The sequence below is a fragment of the Poromitra crassiceps genome, assembly GCF_964638095.1.
Source record: "Poromitra crassiceps genome assembly, chromosome: 19".
NCBI lineage: Eukaryota > Metazoa > Chordata > Actinopteri > Beryciformes > Melamphaidae > Poromitra > Poromitra crassiceps.
In genome coordinates, this window is record NC_139646.1 from 17,512,828 (window position 1) to 17,524,496 (window position 11,669).

Genomic DNA, 11,669 nt, shown 5'->3' on the forward strand with positions numbered 1-11,669 from the left:
TGTATCTTGAAGTGGCTGAGGTGCTGTAAAAACACTTTGCACTATACGTTTTTTTTATGTGGACTGACACACCCCAAAGGCCCATTCTGAGCCAGGAAAAACCCTGATAATAAGTGCAAACATCAATTATACACATTTCTACTTCTGTTAGAGCACAATTAATATCGGGTATTGTTTGTATATGATCAATAAATATTTAAATAAACACCAGGTATGTGTAGACCCTTGTACTTTTACTAGTCCTATATATATATATATATATAGAGAGTGTGAATAAAGTGTGACCTCAATACAGCTTAACACCAACTATCGTCAAGTGCGTCAGTTACTTACAGTTACTGAACCCCTCTTGGAGAAGTAGCCACCTTTCGCCACTAGATAGAGTGGTACTGTAACAAACACGTCAATGAAAACACTGGACAGTTCTTTCAACAAATGAAGAAATGCAATTATTTTATTAAGCAAAATATTCCGTGGTATAAAAGGCAACATTACAACTCGGCTACAGCATCAGAACATCCTTCAACATGGAAAATAATTCCAAAATAAAACAATGATACTGTGGGGATAAGCTGAGAAATTATTCAACAAAATATACTGTAAATCACTGGCAGACATGCTGCAACCTTTGTCATTCAATTTTCTTCCATCGTTTCTGGATACCAAAATGCAAAGTACTATAAACTATAACATGGCCATTACAAAAAGAAAAGAAAAAGTTTTGTGCTACTTAAAATTAAGGCACTTTTTGACATTATAGTAGCTAACAAAAAAACAACATAAAAACCACCACCATCAATCAAACATTATCCAACAAGTGCCAACATTGCGTGTGCCATGGGCTAAACACACACAGACAAACAAGGATTGAACATGTTGAATCTGACCAAACATCTCCAAACAAGGACAGACAGCCATGGCACACCATGTTTGATTGGTGTGCCATGGGCTTTAAGTCTGAGAGAAACCCCCGGTCGTTCTATTCAAAATATGACTCTAAGCACATTTCGTTTGCACACTCCTGCAATCTCACACAACACTCATTGTACAATGACAATAGGACCTCACCTACAATGTAAACAATGTACAGCAGGGGTGGCCAAACTTTTTTGGTTGTGGGCCGCATACAGAAAAATATAAGGAGTCGCGGGCCAAACAATATTAAGCGCGGCAGTTTTCGCGGCAAAAAAATTGGACCAGAAAACCCTTGTGCCATCAAAAATTGAATTTCTACCTAAATAAATATATGACACATAGTTTATTGATGCGCTCACCTATGACAATGGGTATTTCTGTATGTTATCAAATTTTCTTTTCCTGTGCCAACAGGTTAAGACAGAGATAATTTAATATAACATTAGTATTAAACATTAATTCATTTTTTTTTTTTTTTAATAAATAGACCATGTCAGGGTGCCCAAGTATAACCCATTTTCAATGGTTTTTAATTGAAAAAACGAAATGTTTTTTCCCCCGTTTTCGTTTTCCGTTTTAAACTTTGAAACAGAAAAACGGAAAAACGTTTTTAGCAAAAAAAATAAAAAAAATATATATATATATTTTTTTTACATTTTTTTTTTTTTTTTTGTAAATTCATGGCGGGCCACTTAAAAACGGGCAGCGGGCCGCAGTTGGCCCGTGGGCCGTAGTTTGGCCACCCCTGATGTACAGCATACTATGTGTACTAGAGGCTGAGTGACCCTTTCCATTTGTTGGGGTTGAATATCTCTTTAAGCAAAGGAGGTAAAAGCAATGTGAATGTCATAGGAGTGGGTGGAATGGCACTTTGATAAGGACTTTCCTACCATCAAGCTGATGACACTGTATATAAGTGGAATCTCAATTCCATATGCTTCAGTGTGCAGCGGTCATCTGTACTGTAGATTGGCGTCCACTGTCTCCTTCTTACCGTCTTACTTCGTCATGACGCTGAAAGATATGAGTTATATAATTGGAATAATTAGAGAGAAAAAACAGCACATGAATGCTTCTTGGATGATGCCTGAATGTAAAAAATTGCTTTACATAATACATAGGTGGTCTCGACTTAGTTTCAAGATGAAGACCAGACACGCTGCCTCACATCATATCACAATAGGCATCAGCTCCTAGCCTAAGACTAGTGTAATCCTAGTGTGACGTCAAGCGTAATCCTAGTGTGACGTCCGCTGTGACGTGTGTCTCATCACCCCATCCTCAACAGCTAATCAGCCCCTCAACTTGCCAATATGACGTCGGTAATGTCGTCAATGCCGAGGCTATGACGTGGCAGTACTTATAGCCACGCTCAGCGTGTCATCGTCCTCTTTCCTTGATCCTTCTCCTCCATGGTCGCTGTACCTGAGCTGATCGCATCCCATCCTCTGAAACTGTTTCGCCCCACCCACCTCCCCAGTCCACCACCAATGTCTTGACTCCTGAAGAATCGCCTACGGGGAGGGATTCTCTATCCTAGTCTGAGCAGATGCCCTCGTCTCCCACCTCAAGAAGAGAGGCGTCTTACCACGGAGTCATTACGCCAAATAACTAGTTGCCATGCTGCCATGCCATCAGAATTAGTTGCCATGCTGTTTCATGCCATAGATCTTATCGCCATGCCATTCTTGAATAAAGCTTGCTTGTTAATTCTACCCTCTGGTCTCTCATGATTGAAACAGGTATATATGTATACAAATTGATACAGTGCTCCAGGCCATCTTGTCTATATACTTTGTTATTTATTATGTGTGAACCCCAGCAGAAACCATGACAAAGTAATGGTAACTGGGGTCATAAATTAACGTGGGCTCTTAAAAATGCCCTTCAAAGTTAATTAAATTCCTGTAAAATTAAAAATAAGGGGACAATTTCACCCGTTTCACCTGTTGTCGGTGAGATGTCAAATATTCACGTGTGAATGTGAATTCCCCCCCCCCCCCCCCCAATATTTTATTTTCTATTTTGTTATAGAACACAAACAAAACAAACAGGCTCAGACACAATCAAATCAAATTAAACATATGAACATAATCAACATTCAATATTACAGTGGTGCCACCAGACACGTAAGGTGCTTATGTGCTTGTAAGCGATGTACTTGGGATCTCCTGCAAGCGGTCTATAGGAAACCAGCTGGGCGAGTCACCCGTTGCCCCTAACCTCATCGGGGTTGACTAAAAACAGGTCCCATATAGTTAGGCATTTTCTAAGCGAGTTGGTTCTCAGGGACCTGAGTCTCTCCATCCTTATAACAGAGATCATGTCCGTCAACCACAATTGGAAAGAGGGTGAAGAGGGGGATTTGCATTCCTTAAGAATACGTTTTTTGGCCACAGTTGTTTCCAGTGTCAGAGACTGTTGCACAGCTGTAGTGAAGTTCAGAGAGGACTCCAAGCAGCCGAAGATGGCGAGTTCTGCCTCCGGCTGAAGGGTTATTTCATAGGCCTTAGAGTACGTGTGTGAATGTGAATTTGTTCTCTGTGGACCAATACAGGTGGTTTGTGGGAGGAGCCTATGACCAGGGGATTCTTTCTTGGGTGAGAAAAAAGGTTTTTGATCAGAAAACAACATAGCAGCAATCTTATTGGCACAAACTGGGTGTTTATTTGCCAATATGGAACGCAAATATTTTACTTTAGAGTTAGTTGAAATGACCCCTGGAAAGGATCAAAGTGACTCAAAGTGCCTCTGAAAGAAGTTATTTCTTTACCCTGATGGGAATCCAAATGAAGAATAAAACAGGCTACCAGGCCACATTTCTAATACCGATTAAAACTTTTTCGAGTTTTCTATCCTCCTTGTCCCATTCCTTGAGAGGAACCACAGGTTGCACATCTGCTGCCAGATTTATCTAAAGGGTCTTGAGTGGATGTAGCGTAACTGTGTCCTGCAACGGACACCTGGACGCCTGTTTCGTCACGTCCGGGTCAGAGGTCTCTCGACGTGGTTTCCGGTACTTTAGCAGGCATTTCAGATGCTGGATCGCCGCTTTGTGAAAGTGGAACTAATTTATACATCTATATGTGTCAATATGTGGAATTTCATATGAATATGTGCATGGTAACATGTCAAATTACTTTAGGAAAGTGACTTTGATGACAGAAAGCCATAAGACGTGCTTGGGCGACGAGAGTTACTGATCTTTAAAGTTGCTAGCTTGCTAGCTAGCTAACGCTAGCTTTGTCTAAAACACAACAAGGCCAGCTAGGTGGCAATAATGCAACAAAATGGGACTCAGCGACCACTACAAGCCACTCGCTTTGTTGACTATTACTGGCTTGCTAACCACTGGCTTGCTAACCAGCAGAGCCGCAGAGTGAGCTGTCCGTAACAGGACAAGAGCAGCTTTCAGTTAAGACGCCAGCGGTAGCGTCCGTTCCCCGACTCTGGTAAATCAAAGACACAACTAAAAGAAATTATTTCAACGGTATGTTGCTAGAAAGAAGTTCGACTTAACGTTTTCGCCGTTAAACTACACGGAAACATGACATGATCATTGTAGCAGTGTTTGAAGCACAATTTTAACAGGAGTTTTGTAAAAATATTGTCCGTTGCAGGACTCGCTTCCGCTACTACTGTACATGAGTCATTTTAGACTGGACAGGTTATAACCTAATAGACAGAGAATACAGAACTGACACAGGAATGCCTGCTGTGATCAATTCTTGATGATACAATGACCTGGCAATATATCTCCTCGGTAGCAGGATTCCTAACGCACTGAGATTCTCACAATAAAGTCATCAAAACGGACATAATTCACTCTCATTCCCACTTTGAAACCTACATTGTCTTTCGTTAGTCATTTTAACCAGCCCTTGTTGACTTCGTCTTGTCTCAGGATTCCCCCGGGGCGAATGTGTATTTTTAAGCCGTGCAGCTACTTATATATATGTGACGTGTGCATCACTCCCATTATTGCACGGGATGTCCGTTTGTAGCTTGAGGATAGACCAATCAGGAGTAGCATATACAATACGATACGATACGATACGATACGATACGACATCTGCAGACTGTAGCGTATCGATCCGCTGTGCTGAACAGGTGATCGAATGCAGCCTGCCATTACCTTCATGACCTGCACACTGCCAGGATGCTGAAGAGGTCTAGGAAAACCATTGCCACCCCCACCCACCCCTCCCTCCGGTGTCCCCTGACCACAGCTGGCTCAACAACAGGCCAGAACCTCATCACTTACATGAACCTACCCCCCCCATCATAACCAACTTTAAAGTTACCTTAAACTTTGCGATTATCTTACCTATTGTTTTTGTCTTCCAACTATTGATGTGAGCACTATGCTGCATTCCTACACTAAGTCAAATTCCTCGTTTGTAATCTGATTACTAACTGTGGCAGTAAAAAGTGAATCTGAATAGGACTCACTCTATTGTGTGCAGTTCATATTCCGTGTTCTTCGTTAACTCCAGCAGCAATCTGATTCCTGGGTCATCCAGGTTGTTGCCCATCAGATGCAGCTCTCCCAGATGTCGGGGGTTTGACTTCAGGGCTCTGGTCAGGAACTGGATACTCGTTGATCTGAGTCCACAGTTCCTCAGTCTGGAGAGAGATGAGAAAATTAGTTTGGATAATCATAGGTTCCTGTGCATTCCAGTTATACAATATACAGCAGGCTGCGGGTAGTAATGATTCGCCTACTGTAGATGCATGCATGGACCGGACAAAGTCATGCTAATTTAATGACACGCACTTCACGCACTTCACACAGACACACACACACACACACACACAGTCAGCAGTTTATCATTGTGCTGCCTCATCTTTGGCGCCTTCAAGCTGACCCCATTTACACCCCACACATGCAGACAGGACGATTAACAGAAACTAACTCAGCCGTGTGCTCAATAACTCAGTCATGTTAGAGAATGTTACAGAAGATTAAAACAAGAATAACATTGCTAAAAACAAATAATTGTATAAAAATCTGTAGTTAAAAGATTAGTTTTAAGAAGTAATTTCAATTTACGCTAATTTCTCCATTTTTGAATGAGTGGTCCGAAGTCCCACGCAGAGTCTCTTTACTCCCTTATCTTGAAGGTTGTTGTCAGAGAGGTCCAGCTCGGTGAGCACGCTCGCTTCAGAGGCAAAAGCTGAAGCAAGCCCCGCACAACAATCCTCCGTCAGGCTGCAATGGCTCAGGCTGCAACAAAACAAAATGTCTGCTGTAGCACGCTGCACTAAAACAATGTACAGTGTCATTCCCCAGAAAATGTTTTACAAGCTTAATCTACTTAGTTCTGAAAAAATATTCACTCAAGAGTTTTGAGATGACCATAGGGATTCTTCAGTCCATCAGCCATTTCTTTGACTCCTCTGTCTCTGAGGCAGTTCATGCTGAGGTCCAAGTCTGTCAGCTCGAATGCTTGGGGGGGGATCAAAGACAGGACTTTGGCAAGATGAACGCAACCCGTCCCAGTGATGCCACATCTTGAAAGACTGGAGAAAGAAGGGGAAGTCATGTTGTTAAAGTTCCAGGATAACGAGATCCACTGGCCCCAATTACCATGGAACAATTTATCAATTGGACTACCTATCTATGTAATATTTCATCATTGTTCTGTATCAGACACTGTTTCTATGGTCCCATGTACCACATTTCCAGACCTTGTTTTGAGATTTGACATTACTGTATGCAGGCCCTTGTAATCGCTTTTCCAAGACTGCCAACTTGTTACTGATGATTGATTTCACATTCTGTTACGAGTATACAGTGAAACATAGCGATACTGTAACATGGAGCCGGCAGGTGATCCAGGTCAATCAAAGCATCCATTGTGATGTGGATGAGACACTGTGGCCAAATCCACGAGACAGGGTTGACAACTAGATGATTGTATGATCTAAACAATCGGTCTTGTGTGTGGGTGATCTAAATTAAAGGGATAGTTCACATTTTTGGAACCGTAGCCCTACTGTATGTGCTATTTGCCAATGACGATGTTGATTGGTCACGCTCCTGTATGTAAGCTGACTGAGACGCACTAAAATGTCACCCACAGTGCACACAAAGTACATTTCAGTGAGCTTCAGTCAGCTTGTACATACAGGAGCGTGAGCACATTGACCTTGCATGAAGTAGCAAATAGGGCTAGACTTTATAATGTGAACTATCCCTTTAATGTTCCTATGGTATTTCATGATAAATGAATATTTTAATCAATGATTCTGCAAGTGCAATGTTTACTGTATGAATGCACAATGCAATGTTTTGAAAATTGGACACTGACAGCCCATTCCAACTGATAGCCATTTTTTTAGTCTTGTGTCTATAGAGTTTTTAAAAATGACCACAAGGTTCTGAAATGGGTGCCAAAGTGATTGTAAAAAAAACGATTAAAGAAAGGAGTTCTTACTTGAGCTTCTCCAGCCGACACCACACAGACGCATACATGCCTTTGCAGATCAGCTCAAATCCTGCGTCCTTCAGGTCATTGTTACTCAAATTGAGGTCGACCAAAGTGCTGGATTCAGACTTCAGAGCTGTGGAGATTCTGTCACAACTCAACGCTGTGAGGTTGCAGTGATACATCCTGCCAAAGATAAATTATTAGGCGACTGGACAGCTGGCATCAATCCACTCATGAGAACAATCAGAAGTGAATGAATCTATAATATTTAGGAAAAGACTCACTCCAGCCTTGTTAGGTTTGATATATCCAATTTTTCGAAGAGCTCAACGGCCCCCTTGTCTCCGATTGCATTGCTGCCCAGATCCAGCACTTTAAGGTGGTGGGAATTCTTCTGCAGAGCCGAGGCCAGAGAGTAGCATCCGTTTTCCTTAATGTTGCATTGTGACAGCCTATAATGGAAAGGATTACATATCAACATAATGGATATGCCAAATATGAAAAAGGATTATAAATGAGCCAACTCCTGCTGATGGCACTATGGATTACCCGAACCCTGTCACATGAAGCATCTTTATTCATGTTCCTGTTGAGACAGCTTGTTCTGTTAAGCTGTAATAAGTCATCTTTCCACTCATGTTGTTGAACGGCTCCTGAGTAGGGCCAGTTTGAGTACCACTGGGTTTACCACACACTTGTTTTCTGGCAAGATGTCTCTACTTCACAGGAAACGTATATAAAGAATACACTGAGTATATATTGTATATACATGAACTGGATCATGTTGGAGTTCTTAACAAATTGAATTCTAATGCCACTTAGTTTCTGTTACCCAAATCAGTGAATTTGTTTCATATCCTCTTTTAACTCATTGAACAAAAGCATGTTCTCTTCTGCATTTTGTCATTTTTATACAGTAGAGACTCTGCAGAGGATGTGCCATGGGCACACTGGTTTTTGGTGTGACTAAACTCATGTCAACTCGTGTGTTTTCTTCGCACACTCAACCGGAGTTTCTCTGGCTCAAGCCGATTTCTTGCCATCAGTGATGTCACACGTCACCAGTGAGGTCACTCGAGGTCATCAGTGATGTCACTCAAGCAATTGTGATGTCATCACCGATGTCACTCGAGCAATTGTGCGCCGCGCAACCTTATTATAGTAGTAAGATGTGCAAGTAAACTCTCAAGTCTATTGTTTGTGAACATTATTGTTGTTTCTTTTTCATTTTGTCCGTTTGCTTTTTAAAATGCGAGAGGAAAAAAGTTATGTTACATAATACATACACAACACAAACATTCTGTGCACACATCACACAAAGTCACTTACTTCAGTGTGTCTAAACAGCAGCCTGGAGATTGAACACCATTTGCAAGCTGGAGCAGTCCATCATCTCCTATTGCGTTCCCACTGAGATCCAGCTGTCTCAGTTTGGGGGAGTGACACAAGATCGAAGCCAGGTCCTCACAGGCATGCGATGTCACTCCACAGCCATGCAGCCTGAGCATTTCCAGTTTGCAGTCTTTATCTACCAACCCTTCCATGAGTTTCTTCACTCCACTATCCCGGATGCTGTTGTACCCCAGGTCCAGCTCTCTGAGGTACGAGTCTCTGGTGCTCAGGACTGCTGCCAGGGCTGGACAACATTTCTCTGTCACGTTACAGAAACGCAGCCTGCAAGGACAGGAGTCAGTGACAGGTCACAAATATTGGGCACCATAACGGAGTGTGTTTAAAACAACTGTATTTGCAAAACATTCAATAACACCTATGACTTACATAGCTTTCTTTGATTTCAAAACAGCTGGTAGTTGCCTCAGGAGTTTCTCATCACATCTATCAGACACATTCATCTGAAAAACGTTTTGCCCTCCAAAAAATAATCTTTGGAACCGATTATCCCCGTATGTCCATTGTTTGAACGGCAGCACTTCTTTTATCTTGTGCATCTCTTCTTTTGCCTTGCATAAGACATGCCTGTCAAACTCCCCCAGACATTGCAGACATTGCAGACATTGCATAGTGCTGTCAGAGTTCATGCTCTGCAGGATCTTATGCTTGGTGTAGTTAAGCAGTGGATTGGTGGGATCCATCCTACCAGTTTGCTTCAGGAGGCCGAAGATGAAGCGCAGGAACACATCAAATTCTCCCATCAGACTCTCCTGTGCCTGGTCCACCAGGGGTCGGCAGGCAAGGAACAGCCTAGACTGAGCGTCATCATGAAGCTGGGCTTCTTCTGACCACACCAACTTCAAAAAACATGCTGCAGCAAAGTATTCTTGAATGCTGGAGTGACCAAAGCGATACACTGTGGTGTTATGCAGCCCTCTCTCCTCTTTCAACACAAGCGGGACCTTTCTGGAGTACGTTGATGCTTCACTGACACTTATTCCACTCTCTAGAAGGTCACGTTCATACATTACATTGCATTTTCTCAAACGATGCATTGCAAGGTGTTCTAGCTTGGCAATAATGTTCTTATCTACTGGGTCTGTCACTTGTGCGTTGATGATCAAATTTGTATAAATCTGAGTCAGATTCATGGGTTTAACCTTGAAGCCATAATCTGCTTCCTGCACATGATTCTTCAAAACGCGTGCCATGATGGAGCAGATCTGCGGTATCTGACAGAGGCAGTCGAGACTCCTTGATATTTTCACGTTGTCGATCACTTTGTTGGCCAGATCGTCATTGCGGATAATCGCTCTGAAGTGCTGCTCCTGCTGTTCATCGCTGAACCCTTGCATCTCAGTCACTTCAAGCAAATGGTCGAGAGGGATGCGTGTTACTGCTGCCGGCCGGCTAGTCATCCATATGTGGGCATCGGGAAGTAGATTCCCTCTGATCAGACTGGTCACCAGACCATCCACTGTGGATACTTGTGACACATCTTTCACTGCTGCACTGCTGAAGTTTAGGGGCAGCTGACACTCATCCAGTCCATCAAGGAAAAACCACACTCCTTTCAGGTCAGAAGCGCTGAGTTCCTTCAGTTCTGGGTAAAATGTACGGAGAAGTTCAATCAAGCTCAATTTCTTTTTCACCAAATTCAACTCCCAGAAGTTGAGAGGAAACAGGAGGTGGATGCCTTGGTAACCTATTCCCTGTGCCCAATCCAGACTGCAACTCTGTACAGCTGTGGTCTTTCCAATTCCAGACTCTCCTGACGTGAGAATTGTTCTTTTGCTGCATTTATGTTCATATGCATTTGTTAAAATATTTGAGATTGAGAAAGTATCTTCCTTTAAAATTAATAATTGAAGATCTGGTGAATAACCTGTTAAAAACTCATTGAATAATCCGGGAGTAGACATGAGGTTGGTGGCAAAGTTGGCCTCAAGGCAAAGTCTTGCAGGTAGTACTGGGTATTCAGAGTGCGCCCCATTCAAATTCTGATATTTCTTCTTCAGTATGGTTTTGAGCCTATTTCTCAGATCCATCACGGCAGGAGAGGTCCCTGAAAAAAATGAGAAGATATGGGGTGGGTTAAATGAAAAGTAGTTGGTTTGGTTGCTTGCAAGGATCAGTGTTGCTTTAAATTCGAGTAAGTAGCCTAAACAACGAAAGACCACGGCTGCATCAGGGAGGGAAAGACGACTATAACTTACTGGTTGCATCCATTCATAAACTGAGAAAATCCCCATTAATCTTCCAGACAGTGGTAATAAACACAAAAATACGTATGGTTATTCGAACACAAAAACAATAAAATAAAGCTCACCTGTATTTGGATCACCTGGGACTGCGGATGAGATTTAGCTTTGTAACGTTAACGTTAGATGATTCTGGGACAGTTGCAGTTGCAATGCTGTCATTTGTGTTTACTGCAAGACATGAAGGGAAGGAAAAGGGAAAGTGAAAGAAACTCAAAGTAACGTTTGCTTTCCTGTGCGCATATCCTAGTGAAGCTGAACATACCAAAATGAACTAGACTACTGACCTGGCGGATCGATTTAGTAAATGTTAGCTTGTTTGTAGTTGCCGCACTTGGGTCGAAACCGTGGTAGAAACACGCTTAATTTGAGCATTAACCTCGCGCCACCAGGCTCTGGGCAGCATTGGAGGGCTGCCTTCTTCTTCTTTGGTGTTATGGCGGTTTGGTAAAATAACTTAATGGTGAATTGCCGCCCCCAACTGGACTGGAGTGTCGAATAGGTCACAACACTTCTAATCAGGAGAATAAAAAAAAGTGTATATTATTGCCTGCTGTGTTCCAAGAGACCAGTAACTGCCTTGCTTGTTACGGAAAATGTCATGTGAATGATGATGACCTAGCCAGAAAGAAAGAGTCCTTCCGTGTTGAATTGATCGGTTGTCTGC

The 11,669-nt window shown here is 42.4% G+C and overlaps 1 protein-coding gene across 1 annotated transcript; it reads right to left on the reverse strand.

Moving 5' to 3' along the window:
• Window positions 1–1,561: 1,561 nt before the first annotated feature.
• Window positions 1,562–11,354, reverse strand: LOC310793846 (NACHT, LRR and PYD domains-containing protein 12-like). Its single transcript, XM_083655741.1, has 10 exons — window positions 11,290–11,354; window positions 11,071–11,173; window positions 9,129–10,806; window positions 8,679–9,023; window positions 7,634–7,801; window positions 7,356–7,532; window positions 6,256–6,438; window positions 5,969–6,142; window positions 5,368–5,541; window positions 1,562–1,929 (listed from the first exon to the last, which is right to left on the reverse strand). The coding sequence occupies exons 3-10, from the start codon at window positions 10,787–10,789 to the stop codon at window positions 1,914–1,916; spliced, it is 2,898 nt and encodes a 965-aa protein (XP_083511867.1). The 5' UTR covers window positions 10,790–10,806; window positions 11,071–11,173; window positions 11,290–11,354; the 3' UTR covers window positions 1,562–1,913.
• Window positions 11,355–11,669: the final 315 nt, after the last annotated feature.